The following is a 17,454-nucleotide window of genomic DNA, read 5'->3' as shown; positions in this document are numbered from 1 at the left end:
CACTGATGGAGCTGACCATCCAGGGTGGGAAACAGATGAGCCAATAATCATGAAAACAAGAGTGAAAGTCCCCCTGTGATAGCCCATACCTAATGGGGGAGTGGTGGAGGTGACAGCTCAGGATGAGTCAAACTTGACCAGGCTGACAACTGTATGACTTTGGGTGGGTCATTAATCTGTGTCCAGTCTCTTTGGCCGTAAAAATGAGAACACCAAGGACCTCGAGAGGCTGTTAAAGGGACTAAGTGTGACAGCGAAGGTCAACGTGTCCACACATAATGACTGACTGCTCAGTGAAAGTTAGTTTTCTCTTTACCGTGACTTTCCACTAACCCCAAGTTCCTACTTTCTCTAACAGGTCATCCGCTAGCTTATAAGTAAAAATGCCGCTTGTTTGTGAACAATTAGAAATGCAAATGATAGAACAGAAAACTTTCATCAAAATACACATTTTATGTTCTCACTTTTGACTGAAATGCAGGCAACTGGCCATAAAGGCTCTTTGTCTTTTGTGAGGCTTTGGGCACAAGAAGGAAAATTCAGAAGTCAAAAGCTTGGGTTCTGATCCATGTTTTTTCACTATCTACTTATATGGCCTTGGGAAAACCACTTTCCTTTGGTTAGATTACATGATGTTACATTCCAATTCTGAAGAAAACTTCTAGAATTTTATAGCAGATTCACTAATTTGTTAGTGACCTGCAACACTCTGTAACACTCTGTTCCTGCTTCCACTGCTTGTGTCCACACTATATATTATGTATGTGTGTGTATGTATCTGTGAGAATATGTGTATACACACACACACACATTAATGTTTCTCTCAAAGCGTTTCAGAGTCTGACTCATCTTGGTATCCCCAAAAGAATGCCTGGCACAAAGGAGGGACTCAATAAATGTTAATTGAATAAAGGAATGAATAAGTTAATGCACAATAGGGCAGAGACAGAATTTTTCCCTTTAAAAACCCCAGTGGATCCAAATTACGGTCAGCGGCTCAAAAGTGAATAACTGAAAGGAGCAAGCTGGTCCTACTGGGCAGTAGGTGGGGAAGCGCTGAATAATATTTGGAGTCCGGCTACTAGTGTTAAGTTGGCTATGGCCAGGGACTTTAGCTGGCCATTGTTTTCTCCTAAATTATAAAATTTAGCCTTAGATCTAGGGGGTGAGGGGTGGAAGAATTTCTCTTTAGCAGTCCCAAAGGTGCCAGGCTTTTGGAGGAAAGGTTTGGTTAGAGGAAATGCCCTAAGGACCACATCTTACAGCAAGTAGCATTTACCATCAGGTTCAAAGAGAATAAATTAGAATCAGAATCTCATCCTTTGCTTCAACAATGGACCATTTTCTCCTCTCAAAGGAAATACTTTGCCTAGTCCCCCTAAAAAACACCACCTTCAAATCTTATACATTATTTAGTGAATTCTTTGGAAAAAAAATCTCCAAAAAGAAAATAAAGTCTTACTTGATCAAGTGGAAAAAATGGAAACAAAGAAAAGCTAAGCGACTTACCCCATGGCATTCTAGCCTTCTGATATATAGAACCTGAAAATTAAATCTTAAAGTTCACAGTTGTGGTCAGCAGACTATTCTGCTTTATAAAATAAATACAGCCAAAACAGAGCCCTGAAAAGATCACGGTAGAAGGGAGATAAGGCCACATCAGTATTTAATACAGGTAAAACAGAAGATGTACCATTTAAAATAGGGCCCCATAAGGCGTGATACCATTGTAAATAAGACACAATTCAAACGAGATCCCTCATTCATATGTTTTTTACATTCAACACATACTTGCAGTCGTGTGTGTGCACATGTGTGAGCGTAACCAGAACCTACAGTGTTTGAAATAAATATACTTCAGATAATGTGGCAGCTGTGTAATGAACTAAGAAACATGTTTTTAAATCTTATAAATTAAAACTTTCCCCATTTCTTCATTATCTTGACTTTGAGGAACATATTGTGTAATTTCAGGGGCTGGGACAGTGATGAATCAAATATTTTACAAACCTTTGAAATGCTGATGTATTTGTGGTTGAGGACTCCGTTTTTTTTTTTTTTTTTTTTTTTAAACCACCATATGTTTCAAACCCAAACAATCTCTGCCATGCATCAGCTGGACTTTGGAGTTTTAACAAAAATGTGAGTTATTTCAGCCTGATTGGTGGGAAACTCACTTAATTCCACAAGATGACTAATGCTCCAACATAATAAACTCATTAAAAAGCAAAGAAAAATATACCTCATCCCTACCCCTAACACTTTTGACATAAGTCAGGCTTTTAAAATTTTTTCTAAAAGATAAACTGACTTTTTAAAAGAATACTCACTTTTAACATGGAACCTGGTGAAATGAGGCACTGTTACCTTCCTCCCTGAATTATCTTTCTAATGAAAAGGGGAAACTGGAAGGGAGTTGGGGAATGGCCTTAAATTTCAGAATGAAGAAAAAAATGATTTAAAGGCGAAAACCTAGACCCTGAGGCTGGAGATGTCAAAATGCGGCACCCAGTGGTGAACTGGAGGAAGTGCAGCCTCCTGCGCTCAGGCACAGGCCGTCTAGGGGAGCCCCACTGACCTCAGAGGGAGAGGGAGCGGTTCTGGTACTGTAGCCGCCCTGAGGGCAACTGCCCTGAAGCCCACCAATTTGGGATGGGGTGATGGCATTCAGTATCTTTAGCGCTTCACAGTTTTCAAAAAAATGGGTAAGTTAATACCAGTTAATAGGTAGCTAAGTCAGAATTCTAATCCAAGTCCTTTTGATTTAAAATCCAGAGCCCTGATGCCTCCATTTAACTTAGAATGGACACAGATCTAGAAGTTTTGTCAACCAATTACACACAATGGTCTAAAGTTGGGGTGGTCATTCTTTCTTCTAAATTGCAAGACAGATTTATAGCTTTGTTTTTGAAAAAAGACCAAAACTGTTTGTAATGAAAGATTATTTTTCTAAGTACATGCATATACATATATACACACACACATATACACACATGCATATTTACGCTTGTAGAAAATATATATGCCTGTTGTAGAAAGTTTGAAAAATACAAATAGGAAGAAAAACAAATCACTTTAAATCTACTTAAAGATGTATTTATTTCCAGTCTCTTACCTTTGTTTATATATAGAATGTATTTTTTTATAGAATTGGGCTCATTCTATAGTTAAAATGTTTATGTCAATATTTAACAACAAAAATATAATTTTACATACAATGATTAACTTTCAAAACACTAGAAAGGGCATAGGTATACCCCAGTCTGTAAGCAGTGGTGTAAATTGAGGGCTTCTAAACAAATGTTTCAGAGATGGCTGACCCTCTTATCCTTAATCTATTCAGGAAAGGCCTAAATAGCTGGTATTATAGAAAAGAGCAGTGAAGAAAAAGTGAACCTGGCTCTACCAACAGTGCTGGCAGGACGTTCAACAAGGTGCTCACCTCAATGAACCTGTTCCTCTCTTGATCAACTAAGATGGCCATCTCTGTCCTGCCTAACTCAGAAATTTATCAGGAGTCCATGAAATGATGGAAATACAAACCCTCTGTGAATTACACTGTTACACAAACACTCTTTTTTTTTTTTTTTATTAGTTTCTGCTTTATAACAAAGTGAATCAGTCATACATATACATCTGTTCCCACATCCCCTCCCTCATGCATCTCCCTCCCTCCCACCCTCCCCATCCCACCCCTCCAGGCGGTCACAAAGCACCGAGCTGATCTCCCTGTGCTCTGCGGCTGCTTCCCACTATCTATCTACCTTACGTTTGGTAGTGTATATATGTCCATGCCTCTCTTTCCCTTTGTCACAGCTTCCCCTTCCCCTTCCCCATATCCTCAAGTCCATTCTCAAGTAGGTCTGTGTCTTTATTCCCGTTTTACCCCTAGGTTCTTCATGACATTTTTTTTTTTTTAAATTCCATATATATGTGTTAGCATACGGTATTTTTCTTTCTCTTTCTGACTTACTTCACTCTGTATGACAGACTCTAGGTCTATCCACCTCATTACAAATAGCTCAGTTTCGTTTCTTTTTATGGCTGAGTAATATTCCATTGTATATATGTGCCACATCTTCTTTATCCATTCATCCGATGATGGACACTTAGGTTGTTTCCAGCTCCGGGCTATTGTGAATAGAGCTGCAATGAACATTGTGGTACATGTCTCTTTTTGAATTATGGTTTTCTCAGGGTATACGCCTAGTAGTGGGATTGCTGGGTCATATGGTAGTTCTATTTTTAGTTTTTTAAGGAACCTCCATACTGTTCTCCATAGTGGCTGTACCAATTCACATTCCCACCAGCAGTGCAAGAGTGTTCCCTTTTCTCCACACCCTCTCCAGCATTTATTGTTTCTAGATTTCTTGATGATGGCCATTCTGACTGGTGTGAGATGATATCTCATTGTAGTTTTGATTTGCATTTCTCTAATGATTAATGATGTTGAGCATTCTTTCATGTGTTTGTTGGCAGTCTGTATATCTTCTTTGGAGAAATGCCTATTTAAGTCTTCTGCCCATTTTTGGATTGGGTTGTTTGTTTTTTTGCTATTGAGCTGCATGAGCTGTTTATAAATTTTGGAGATTAATCCTTTGTCAGTTGCTTCATTTGCAAATATTTTCTCCCATTCTGAGGGTTGTCTTTTGGTCTTGTTTATGGTTTCCTTTGCTGTGCAAAAGCTTTGAAGTTTCATTAGGTCCCATTTGTTTATCTTTGTTTTTAGTTCCATTTCTCTAGGAGGTGGGTCCAAAAGGATCTTGCTGTGATTTATGTCATAGAGTGTTCTACCTATGTTTTCCTCTAAGAGTTTGATAGTTTCTGGCCTTACATTTAGGTCTTTAATCCATTTTGAGCTTATTTTTGTGTATGGTGTTAGGGAATGATCTAATCTCATACTTTTACATGTCCCTGTCCAGTTTTCCCAGCACCACTTATTGAAGAGGCTGTCCTTTCTCCACTGTACATTCCTGCCTCCTTTATCAAAGATAAGTTGGACATATGTGCGTGGGTTTATCTCTGGGCTTTCTATCCTGATCCACTGATCTATCTTTCTGTTTTTATGCCAGTACCACACTGTCTTAATTACTGTAGCTTTGTAGTATAGTCTGAAGTCAGGGAGCCTGATTCCTCCAGCTCCATTTTTCGTTCTCAAGATTGCTTTGGCTATTCGGGGTCTTTTGTTTTTCCAAACAAATTTTGAAATTTTTTGTTCTACTTCTGTGAAAAATGCCAGTGGTAGTTTGATAGGGATTGCATTGAATCTGTAGATTGCTTTGGGTAGTAGAGTCATTTTCACAATATTGATTCTTCCAATCCAGGAGCATGGTATATCTCTCCATCTATTTATATCATCTTTAATTTCTTTCATCAGTGTCTTATAATTTTCTGCATACAGGTCTTTTGTCTCCTTAGGTAGGTTTATTCCTAGATATTTTATTCTTTTTGTTGCAATGGTAAATGGGAGTGTTTTCTTGATTTCATTTTCAGATTTTTCATCATTAGTGTACAGGAATGCCAGAGATTTCTGTGCATTAATTTTGTATCCTGCTACTTTACCAAATTCATTGATTAGCTCTAGTAGTTTTTCGGTAGCATCTTTAGGATTCTCTATGTATAGTATCATGTCATCTGCAAACAGTGACAGCTTTACTTCTTCTTTTCCAATTTGGATTCCTTTTATTTCCTTTTCTTCTCTGATTGCTGTGGCTAAAACTTCCAAAACTAGGTTGAATAAGAGTGGTGAGAGTGGGCAGCCTTGTCTTGTTCCTGATCTTAGTGGAAATGGTTTCAGTTTTTCACCATTGAGGACAATGTTGGCTGTGGGTTTGTCATATATGGCCTTTATTATGTTGAGGAAAGTTCCCTCTATGCCTACTTTCTGCAGGGTTTTTATCATAAATGGGTGTTGAATTTTGTCGAAAGCTTTCTCTGCATCTATTGAGATGATCATATGGTTTTTCTCCTTCAACTTGTTAATATGGTGTATCACATTGATTGATTTGCGTATATTGAAGAATCCTTGCATTCCTGGAATAAACCCCACTTGATCATGGTGTATGATCCTTTTAATGTGCTGTTGGATTCTGTTTGCTAGTATTTTGTTGAGGATTTTTGCATCTATGTTCATCAGTGATATTGGCCTGTAGTTTTCTTTCTTTGTGACATCCTTGCCTGGTTTTGGTATCAAGGTGATGGTGGCCTCGTAGAATGAGTTTGGGAGTGTTCCTTCCTCTGATATTGTTTGGAAGAGTTTGAGAAGGATGGGTGTTAGCTCTTCTCTAAATGTTTGATAGAATTCGCCTGTGAAGCCATCTGGTCCTGGGCTTTTGTTTGATGGAAGATTTTTAATCACAGTTTCAATTTCAGTGCTTGTGATTGGTCTATTCATATTTTCTATTTCTTCCTGAGTCAGTCTTGGTAGGTTGTGCATTTCTAAGAATTTGTCCATTTCTTCCAGGTTGTCCATTTTATTGGCATAGAGTTGCTTATAGTAATCTCTCATGATCTTTTGTATTTCTGCAGTGTCAGTTGTTACTTCTCCTTTTTCATTTCTAATTCTACTGATTTGAGTCTTCTCCCTTCTTTTCTTGATGAGTCTGGCTAATGGTTTGTCAATTTTGTTTATCTTCTCAAAGAACCAGCTTTTAGTTTGGTTGATCCTTGCTATCGTTTCCTTCATTTCTTTTTCATTTATTTCTGATCTGATCTTTATGATTTCTTTCCTTCTGCTAACTTTGGGGGTTTTTTGTTCTTCTTTCTCTAATTGCTTTAGGTGCAGGGTCAGGTTGTTTACTCGAGATGTTTCCTGTTTCTTAAGGTGGGATTGTATTGTTATAAACTTCCCCCTTAGAACTGCTTTTGCTGCGTCCCATAGGTTTTGGGTCGTCGTGTCTCCATTGTCATTTGTTTCTAAGTATTTCTTAATTTCCTCTTTGATTTCTTCAGTGATCACTTCATTATTGAGTAGTGTATTGTTTAGCCTCCATGTGTTTGTATTTTTTACAGATCTTTTCCTGTAATTGATGTCTAGTCTCATAGCATTGTGGTCGGAAAAGATACTTGATACAATTTCAATTTTCTTAAATTTACCAAGGCTTGATTTGTGACCCAAGATATGATCTATCCTGGAGAATGTTCCATGAGCACTTGAGAAAAATGTGTATTCTGTTGTTTTTGGGTGGAATGTCCTATAAATATCAATTAAGTCCATCTTGTTTAATGTATCATTTAAAGCTTGTGTTTCCTTATTTATTTTCATTTTGGATGATCTGTCCTTTGGTGAAAGTGGGGTGTTAAAGTCCCCTACTATGATTGTGTTACTGTCGATTTCCCCTTTTATGGCTGTTAGTATTTGCCTTATGTATTGAGGTGCTCCTATGTTGGGTGCATAAATATTTACAATTGTTATATCTTCTTCTTGGATCGATCCCTTTATCGTTATGTAGTGTCCTTCTTTGTCTCTTCTAATAGTCTTTATTTTAAAGTCTATTTTGTCTGATATAAGAATTGCTACTCCAGCTTTCTTTTGATTTCCATTTGCATGGAATATCTTTTTCCATCCCCTTACTTTCAATCTGTATGTGTCTCTAGGTCTGAAGTGGGTCTCTTGTAGACAGCATATATATGGGTCTTGTTTTTGTATCCATTCAGCCACTCTGTGTCTTTTGGTGGGAGCATTTAGTCCATTTACATTTAAGGTAATTATTGATATGTATGTTCCTATTCCCATTTCCTTAATGGCTTTGGGTTCGTTATTGTAGGTATAGTCCTTCTGTTGTGTTTCTTGCCTAGAGAAGTTCCTTTAGCATTTGTTGTAAAGCTGGTTTGGTGGTGCTGAACTCTCTCAGCTTTTGCTTGTCTGTAAACGTTTTAATTTCTCCATCAAATCTGAATGAGATCCTTGCTGGGTAGAGTAATCTTGGTTGCAGGTTTCTCTCCTTCATCACTTTAATTATGTCCTGCCACTCCCTTCTGGCTTGTAGAGTTTCTGCTGAGAGATCAGCTGTTAACCTGATGGGGATTCCCTTGTGTGTTATTTGTTGTTTTTCCCTTGCTGCTTTTAATATGATTTCTTTGTGTTTAATTTTTGACAGTTTGATTAATATGTGTCTTGGCGTATTTCTTCTTGGATTTATTCTGTATGGGACTCTCTGTGCCTCCTGGACTTGATTAACTATTTCCTTTCCCATATTAGGGAAGTTTTCAACTATAATCTCTTCAAATATTTTCTCAGTCCCTTTCTTTTTCTCTTCTTCTTCTGGAACCCCTATAATTAGAATGTTGGTGCGTTTAATGTTGTCCCAGAGGTCTCTGAGACTGTCCTCTGTTCTTTTCATTCTTTTTTCTTTATTTTTCTCTGCATCAGTTATTTCCACTATTTTATCTTCCACCTCACTTATCCGTTCTTCTGCCTCAGTTATTCTGCTATTGATCCCATCTAGAGTATTTTTCATTTCATTTATTGTGTTTTTAATCGATGCTTGATTCATCTTTAGTTCTTCTAGGTCCTTGTTAACTGTTTCTTGCATATTGTCTATTCTATTTCCAAGATTTTGGATCTGGGAAATAGAATCTTGGATCAGCTTTACTATCATTATTCTGAATTCTTTTTCAGGTAGACTGCCTATTACCTCTTCATTTGTTAGGTCTGGTAGGTTTTTATCTTGCTCCTTCACCTGCTGTGTGTTTTTCTGCTTTCTCATTTTGCTTATGTTACTGTGTTTGGGGTCTCCTTTTTGCAGGCTGCAGATTCGTAGTTCCCGTTGTTTTTGGTGTCTGTCCCCCGTGGCTAAGGTTGTTTCAGTAGATTGTGTAGGCTTCCTGGTGGGGGGGACTAATGCCTGTGTTCTGGTGGTTGAAGCTCGATCTTGTCTTTCTGGTGGACAGGTCCACGTCTGGTGGTGTGTTTTGGGGTGCCTGTGGCCTTATTATGTTTTTAGGTAGCCTCTCTGCTAATGGGTGGGGTTGTGTTCCTGCCTTGCTAGTTGCTTGGCATAGGGTGACCAGCACTGTAGCTTGCTGGTCGTTGACTGAAGCTGGGTGCTGGTGTTGAGATGGAGATCCCTGGGAGATTTTCGCTGCTTGATATTATGTGGAGCTGGGAGGTCTCTTGTGGACCCGTGTCCTGAAGTTGGCTCTCCCACTTCAGAGGCACAGCACTAACTCCTGGCTGCAGCACCAAGAGCCTTTCATCCACCCGGCTCAGAATAACAGTGAGAAAAAGTAGAAAGAAATAATTAGTAGAAGAAAGAAAGAGAGATTGAAAGAAAGGAAGAAGGGAAGTAAGGAAGGAAGGAAGGAAGAAAGAAAGAAAGGAGGGAGGGAGGAAGGATGGAAAGAAAGGAAAGAAAGGAGGGAGGGAGGGAGGAATGAAAGCAAAAGGAAGAGTGAATGGAAGAAGAGAGGGAGGGAGGGAGGAAGGAAAGAAAGAAAGAAAGACAGGAGGGAGGGAGGGAGGGAGGAAGGAAAGAAAAAGAAAGTGGAAAGAAGAAGGGTGGGAGGGAGGGAGGGATGGAGGAAAGAAAAAGAAAGAAGGAAAGGAGGAGCGGAGGGAGGGAGGGAGGAAGGGAAGGGAGGAAAAAAAGAAAGAGCAGGTAAAGTAAAATAGAATAAAGTATGAAATATAGTAGCGTTATTAAAATTAAAAAGTAATTATTGAAAAAAAACACGGACCGAAAGAACCCTGGGACATATGGTGGAAGCAAAGCTATACAGAGAGAATCTTACACAGAAGATTACACATACACATTCACAAAAAGAGAGCAGGGGGGAAAATCAAAAATCTTTCTCTCCAAGTCCACCTCCTTGATTTGGGATAATTCGTTGTAAAAAGAGGAAAAGGGCGAAAAGTCTGAAATCTTGCTAAGTCCACCTCCTTAATTTGAGATAATTCGTTGTAAAAAGAGGGAAAAAAAAGGGAGGAAAGTCTTAAATCTTGTCCTCAAGTTCCACTTCCTCAATTTGGGATGATTCGCTGTCCATTCATGCACTCCACAGACGCAGGGCACATCAAATGGACCGTGGAGCTTTAATCCGCTGCCTCGGAGGCTGCACAGAGAGATTTCCCTGTCTCTGCTCTCACAGCTCCCGGGTCTCAGCCTTGGACCTGGCCCCGCCTCTGCGCGTAGGTCGCCGGAGGGCGTCCGTTCTTCGCTCAGACAGGACGGGTTTAAAGGAGCCGCTGATTCGGGGGCTCTGGTTCACTCAGGCAGAGGGGAGGGAGGGGAATGCCCTCTCCTCGCGCACCAGGCAACAAAAGGGAAAAAAGTCTCTTGCCTCTCCGGTAGCTCCAGACCCTTTCCCCGGACTCCCTCCGGGCTAGCACTAACCCCTTCAGGCTCTCTTCCTGCCGCCAGCCCCAGTCCTCTCCCTGCGCTCCGACTGAAAGCCGATACCCGAGCCTCAGCTCCCAGCCCCGCCCGCCCTGGCGGCCGAGCAGACAAGTCTCTCGGGCTGGTGTGTGCCTGAGGGCACCGATCCTCTGTGCCAAAATCTCTCCGCTTTGCCCTCCGCACCCCTGTTGCTGTGCTCTCCTCCGCTACTCCGAAGCTTTCCCCCTCCGCCACCTGCAGTCTCCGCCCTCGAAGGGGCTTGTAGTGTGTAGAAACCTTCCCTCCTTCACGGCTCCCTCCCACTGGTGCAGGTCCCGTCCATATCCTATTGTCTCTATTTATTCTTTTTTTCTTTTGACCTACCCAGGTATGTGGGGAGTTTCTTGCCTTTTGGGGGGTCTGAGGTCTTCTGTCAGCGTTCAGTAGGTGTTCTGTTGGAGTTGTTCCACGTGTAGATGAATTTCTGATGTATCTGTGGGGAGGAAGGTGATCTCCGCGTCTTACTCTTCCGCCATCTTCCTCCGGCTCCCAAACACTCTTCAAGGTTCTTGAGATCCTCCAAGGTAGTTAGCACCTGGTAAGCACTCTCATGGTTCTCTTTTCTTTCTAAAACTGAATGGTATGGCTCTCTTTTTGAAAACTGAACAGCAGCGTAACTTCCTGGTTCTTAATTATCTATAAGGATCAGATGTTGAATTTGTCTTTCCTACAGGCCCCTGACTACCTTGCCACACTGTTTTATGACTAAAAACTCACCCCTACCTACTAAACCAACTTGAGGATACGGGGAGGGGGAAGGGTAAGCTGGGACAAAGTGAGAGAGTGGCGTGGACATATATACACTACCAAACGTAAAGTTGATAGCTAGTGGGAAGCAGCCGCATAGCACAGGGAGATCAGCTCGGTGCTTTGTGACCACCTAGAAGGGTGGGACAGGGAGGGTGGGAGGGAGGGAGACGCAAGAGGGAAGAGATATGGTAACATATGTATATGTATAACTGATTCACTTGTTATAAAGCAGAAACTGACACACCATTGTAAAGCAATTATACTCTAATAAAGATGTTAAAAAAAACCAAACCAGGGCTTCCCTGGTGGCGCAGTGGTTGAGAGTCCGCCTGCCGATGCAGGGGACAGGGGTTCGTGCCCCGGTCTGGGAAGATCCCACATGCCGCGGAGCGGCTGGGCCTGTGAGCCATGGCCGCTGGGCCTGTGCGTCCGGAGCCTGTGCTCCGCAACGGGAGAGGCCACAACAGTGAGAGGCCCACATAACGCAAAAAAAAAAAAAAAAAAAAAAAAAAAACCAAACCAAACAAACAAAAACAAAAAACTCACCCCTTCTTTTTATTCTAATAAATTGTTCCACCCATCTAATTTGAGGTAATTACATCCCCCCAGAGGTACTACACTGCTTGATGTGGGGTTCACTATGTCACTTCCCATTTCTCACAATCTCCCTGTCCTTCCCAGTTGTTCCAGAGCATCTCCCTATTGTTATATGATTATATGGGTAACTAATTCCCAAACAGAATTTCCTCACGGTTTTTTTTTTAATAGTTATGCCATCCCTAACACTGTGTCTTCATCACTTCTGGCCACCCGCTTTTGACCTTTTCTATAGGACTGGTAACTTTCTTATCAATTAGATCCAATCAATAAGCTTCTATTACTATGTTTCCAAGGTACCGATCTATAAATACGTTCTTATTTGGTTAAGTCAGTTTATCCATGTAATTTTACCACGACTAACACTAGGTGAGGCCTCCCATGTTTAATCTTGCTGGGCTTTTTCTGTCTCTTTCTCATGTTTAAATAAAAATTCCTTTTGTCTCATCTGGATAGAACACTTTAAATGCAACAAGAAGCCCAAGCCACAGGGGACTGCATACCTGTCCACACACACCCTGAGCAGAGTGTGCTGTCTTAACATATCCAAATAGCAGGACCAGGACACCTGGAGTATGCTACCACACTTACAGAGTAGCGGTAGAAACATCGATCAAGTCGATATCCCTCAAGTTATAAATAGTAAACGAGTTAACTTGACCCGCTATCAATTCTCTAAAGAAATATTTTCAAAACAACTAAACAAAAACCTTTCAGTCCACCTGAGTCCCTGTCAGGTTACTTTTACTCCATCTCATCTGGCTGCCGCCCCGCCCCCACCCCCCCTTCCTGCACCAGTTTAGATTCCTGCTGGGTTAGGGAAGGGCAGGAAAAGGGAAGAGCAGAAGATTAGCAAAATGAAAATGGAAGGAGCAAAGATAAACAGCGAAAGGGATTAAAAAGACATTCATTTGTGAGGCTGATCAGAGTAGGAGTGAACTAAGGAAAAATTATCAGAAGACTCTAATATTTCTTTTCCCCATGAGAGGGGGGAAAAAACAACCCATGCTACATGTTGTGTTTGTTTTGCTTAAATTGATGATAACCGAGTGTCAATATATATGTGGTCCAATAATCCACAATCTTGAGCCTTTTTCCCTAATTTTCATTCTCCCCAACAGCCCCACTGCTTAGCATTTGTTCACAGTGTCCTTGCTTATAATACCGTCCCAGTTCTTCAAGGCTTGGTTCAAATCTCCTATGACCCATAAGGTTAACCATGACTGCTCCACCCCATAGGCCTCTCCTGTCTGAAGAATCACAGGGCAGCTGTTACATGCTGCTGATGACTCCTCCCAACTGGATGAAATGCTTCTCCAGGGCAGGGAGCACGTCTCACCCACCCTTGGAGCCACTTCTCCTTACACGGAATGACGGTGCCCAGCTCGTGCTCAGATCAGTCTATCCCCACATCCATCTAACAGGCATTTATCCCTTAACGCACAATGCTACACCTGCCACCATACTGGAGTCCAGCGGCCACTGCTCTTGTGCTGAAGCAAGCATAACCACTGCCCGTTTGTGTTTGGCTAACCCAGCTCTCCTGGAGGATAACTGTGGCTCTTCAGTCAACCCTCCCAGAAAGGCCATCCAGAAGTGGTCATCAGAGCCCAGCACGAGGCCTGACCCCACGCCAAAGGTTCCCATGTTGCCGAGGGGCTGTCCAGGTCTCCAAAGAGGGTTTTCCAGCTGTAAAATGCTCCTCTGCCAGGACAGCCCAGACTCACCCCATCCACTTGCCTTTTTGAGATGCAGAGATGGGATCACCACAGTAACACCCGCCACTACTGGGAAACTAGAGAGCCTGAGTAATTAACCATCTCTCGGTGATGGAATATCACAGAGAAGGAGAGCTATAGATATGCAAATCTTCATCTCTCACTGTGAACACTCAGGGTAAAAACAGTTTTAGCATCTTTTCATGCTTTAAAAACATTTCAAAGAAAGAAAATTACTTACTGCCTTCCCATGTACAATGCAGAAGATTCAAAGCCCCTTCTACCCTCTTCCAATGTGCCAGATGGAAGAATGCATATGCTATTGCTTCACTGTCCCCTCTCTTCAGGATATGTTCTGGGGGCAGGATTAAGCTTTTCATTTCTAGTAGGTACTGAAATAAAAAAAGGCAGGAGACAGGTGTGTTAATACACAGTAATTTGGAATTCAGTATTGAAAATGGAGAGGTTGATTTCCCTAAAGCCGCCGCTCGTAAGCATTTCATCAAACCTGCAACCTCATTACTACATTTGAAGGCAATTACTGAAACATCCAGCAATCCAAAGTTTGTTGGCAGATAATTAGCCTTGTACTAGTTTCCTACAGTGAACATCAGAGGCTTTCAGGCTAAGATATTCTAATCAAAGAATATATATATATATATATATATATATATACAGACTCAAACAGCAAGAAGGAAAATTTAGAAGACACAATAATTTGGTATAATCTTGTAACCAGAATGAAAATACATGAAACAAACACATGAAGGTTAAGAAGTCATATGACTAAACCAACCACACTGGAGAGACTTGAGGATGACTAGCACTGCCCATTAGTTTTTCCTCACAGATCTATCAAGGAGAAGGCCTTAGTCCTGCGGAAAGGGTCACCCGTGCTGCTCAGGTGCTGGAGGAAGAGGGGTGGCAGCCTGGGCACAGGAAGACCCAAGGGAGCGGAGCAGTATAGACCCCAAACCACACTGTTCTTTCGGCTCCTTTCCGAAACACTTCAGGGGTCTCAGGAGCGCAGGGCAAGAATGGATATTCTTCCTGGGGTCTCACAGGAGACTAAGCTTCCGCTTGTACTCTTTTGTGTTTACTATAGAATAGAAAGGGAAGCAAATTCAGGCCGGTATTTTATATTTGCAGATGCTCACTTGTCTTTGCCAGCTGGCGTTCCCCGTGCTCCACTCCTCACCACCTCTCCTCCGGATTCGTCCCCAACACACACACACACACACACACACACACGCCCCACCACCACCAACCACCGTCACAACAACCCAGTCATCTCCTATAAAATGGAGATTAGCAGACCACAGAGGTATGTGTTTCATGAAAACAGCACAAATACAGCGAAAGGAGGTGCTATGAGATGTCCAACAATTTTAACGTCAGAAACAACTGTGGATTCATCTGTCGGAGGAAATTTATGAAAGAGGGTGAAGAGTGGAAGAATCCGGATCCACAGAATGGAGGTTACAAGACACCCATCAATGTTTCACTCTCATCTTGCTGTGGGTTCATACGCTGGGCACGTGGGGTGCAGTGGCCTTTAAGCTTCCTCTCCTGTTGGCATGCTCGGCGTCGGGGCGCACCGCCCAGCAGGAGCCAGGTGGACACATTCTGGCCTCTTGGTTCAGCAAATGAAACTTTCCTTGCTCTGGGTCTGATATCTGAAGAAAGCTCCAAGCCTTAGGCCTCAAAGAAGGAAGAGCAGGAAGCGAGAGCCCACCCCGAGAGCAGCGGAGAGCAGCCGTGCAGCCCTCACACTTGCGGAGCGGGTGGGCTTGAAGGCCCTCCTTGATAGTAAGACCTCTTCCCAGGCTGGTCCATGAAAGGTGTTCATTATTTTGATGGGAGGTCCTCAAGCATGAGTTCATGTGCTTTTCTGAATTCTACATGTTACTGCCTTCTTCCTTCATCTTGTTTTAAAACAGTGAACGACAAAAATCTTTTGGGAAAAATAACAATTTTGAATTACCTAGTAATCCAACTAGCACTGCATCTATTGATATAATAAATATATAAATATAAAGGAGAATTTTATGTTCAGAGATATATCGTCTCATGATTTTACCTTAATAGAAGCCATTATGTCATGGCTTCTGCTACTGCCCATGATGATTTTAGAAGGCCCCAAGAGTCAAAACTTGTAAAATGCTATGAACTCTATTATTTTTTTTAATAATCATCAGAACAAAGGAAAGGGAAAATTTCTTGCTTAATGAGTGCCCTAGAATAAGATTTTGACTTCTGAGTTTCTAATAATTATTTATAGCCTACCAAATAGTCAACTTTTTTTTTTATATATCTTTATTGGAGTATAATTGCTTTACAATGTTGTCTTAGTTTCTGCTATACAAGAAAGTGAATCAGCTATATGTATACATATATCCCCATATCCCCGCCCTCTTGCGTCTCCCTCCCACCCTCCCTATCCCACCCTTCTAGGCCATCACAGAGCACCGAGCTGATCTCCCTGTGCTATGCAGCTGCTTCCCACTAGCTATCTATTTTACATTTGGTAGTGTATATATGTCAATGCCACTCTCTCACTTTGTCCTAGCTTCCCCATCCCCCGCTGTGTCCTCAAGCCCATTCTCTTCACCTGTGTCTTTATTCCTGCCCTGCCATTAGGTTCATCAGTACCGTTTTTCTTAGATTCCATATATGTGCGTTAGCGCACAGTATTTGTTTTTCTCTTTCTGACTTACTTCACTCTGTATGACAGACTCTAGGTCCATCCACCTCATTACAAATAACTCAATTTCGTTCCTTTTTATGGCTAAGTACTATTCCATTGTATACATGTGCCACATCTTCTTTATCCATTCATCTGCCGATGGACACTTAGGTTGCTTCCATGTCCTGGCTATTGTAAATAGAGCTGAAATGAACATTGTGGTAATGACCCTTTTTGAATTATGGTTTTCTCAGGGTATATGTCCAGTAGTGGGACTGCTGGGTCATATGGTAGTTCTATTTTTAGTTTTTTAAGGAACCTCCATGCTGTTCTCCATAGTGGCTGTATCAATTTACATTCCCATCAACAGTGCAAGAGGGTTCCCTTTTCTTCACGCCCTCAAAAACATGGAATGGTCCACGAATTTGCATTTCATCCTTGTGCAGGGGCCATGCTAATCTTCTCTGTATCATTCCAATTTTAGTATATGTGCTGCCGAAGCAAGCACACTGTTCCTTTTCATTCCTATGATTTAGGAAAGGCTTTCAAAGTCACATCTGTGAGAGATCTCTTCTCTTGGGCTAAGGAACGTTCAGGAATCGGAGCACCTGAGAAGAAGTGGGCCTGGCAGCCACCCACACGTGGGTAGAAGTCTAAACAAACTAGGAAGGGGTGTGGCAGAGGAAACTTGGGGAAAGAGGGAGGATTTTTAGAAAATTATCTACAAAGGGATATGTTAGATCTGTGTTGTCCAATATGGTAGCCTCTATTTAATGTGTGTCTATTTAAGTTTAAATCAATTAAAATCAAATAAAATTAAAAATTCAGTTCCTCAGTCCCACTAGTCATATTTCAAGTCCTCACGTGCTATATGGAGTTAATGACTACCCTACTGGACAATGCAGAGACATTTCCATGATCACAGAAGGTCCTAGTGGACAGCACTGCTTCAGACAATGGAAGTTTCTAACCCTGAAGTAACGGAAACAATTTTTAACATGAAAAAATTTCACAGATGCCCATGATAGAAACTGTAAATGTAGAATCTATTGATCAAAAATACACAGTATGGGGGTTGACGAGACGACTTCCAGGTGAAAAACGCGATTCTTGGAGGTTGGCTGACTTGACGTCTTCCCCATGGGCAAACGCCGGAGCCGGAGCCGGAGCCGGAGCCGGAGCCAGAGCCAGCTGCTCAACTCCCTAACTAAAAAGCAGAAGAAGCATCTAAGGGATTTCGGCGAGGAGCATCCCTTCTATGACAGGGTTTCCAGAAAGGAAGCAAAACCACAGACTTGTCAACTGTCAGAGAGTTTATACATACTTC

At 41.7% G+C, this 17,454-nt stretch overlaps 1 protein-coding gene across 5 annotated transcripts in view; it reads right to left on the bottom strand.

Moving 5' to 3' along the window:
* ST7 (suppression of tumorigenicity 7) overlaps nucleotides 1–17,454 on the bottom strand; it is a gene marked incomplete at both ends in the record, with an annotated part of 268,832 nt that overhangs the window by 13,915 nt on the left and 237,463 nt on the right. For 4 of the 5 annotated variants that reach the window (XM_079710992.1, XM_079710995.1, XM_079710991.1 and 1 more), the window contains one exon: nucleotides 13,683–13,833. In XM_079710992.1, coding sequence (XP_079567118.1) covers nucleotides 13,683–13,833 — 151 coding nt within the window. The remainder of the gene's footprint in view (nucleotides 1–13,682; nucleotides 13,834–17,454) is intronic. The other variant, XM_079710993.1, reaches the window with a different exon arrangement.

The sequence above is a fragment of the Hyperoodon ampullatus genome (assembly GCF_949752795.1).
Source record: "Hyperoodon ampullatus genome assembly, chromosome: 9".
Classification (NCBI taxonomy): Eukaryota; Metazoa; Chordata; class Mammalia; order Artiodactyla; family Ziphiidae; genus Hyperoodon; species Hyperoodon ampullatus.
The sequence above is the reverse complement of the archived record's forward strand: the minus strand, read 5'-3'. Positions and strand labels throughout refer to the sequence as shown.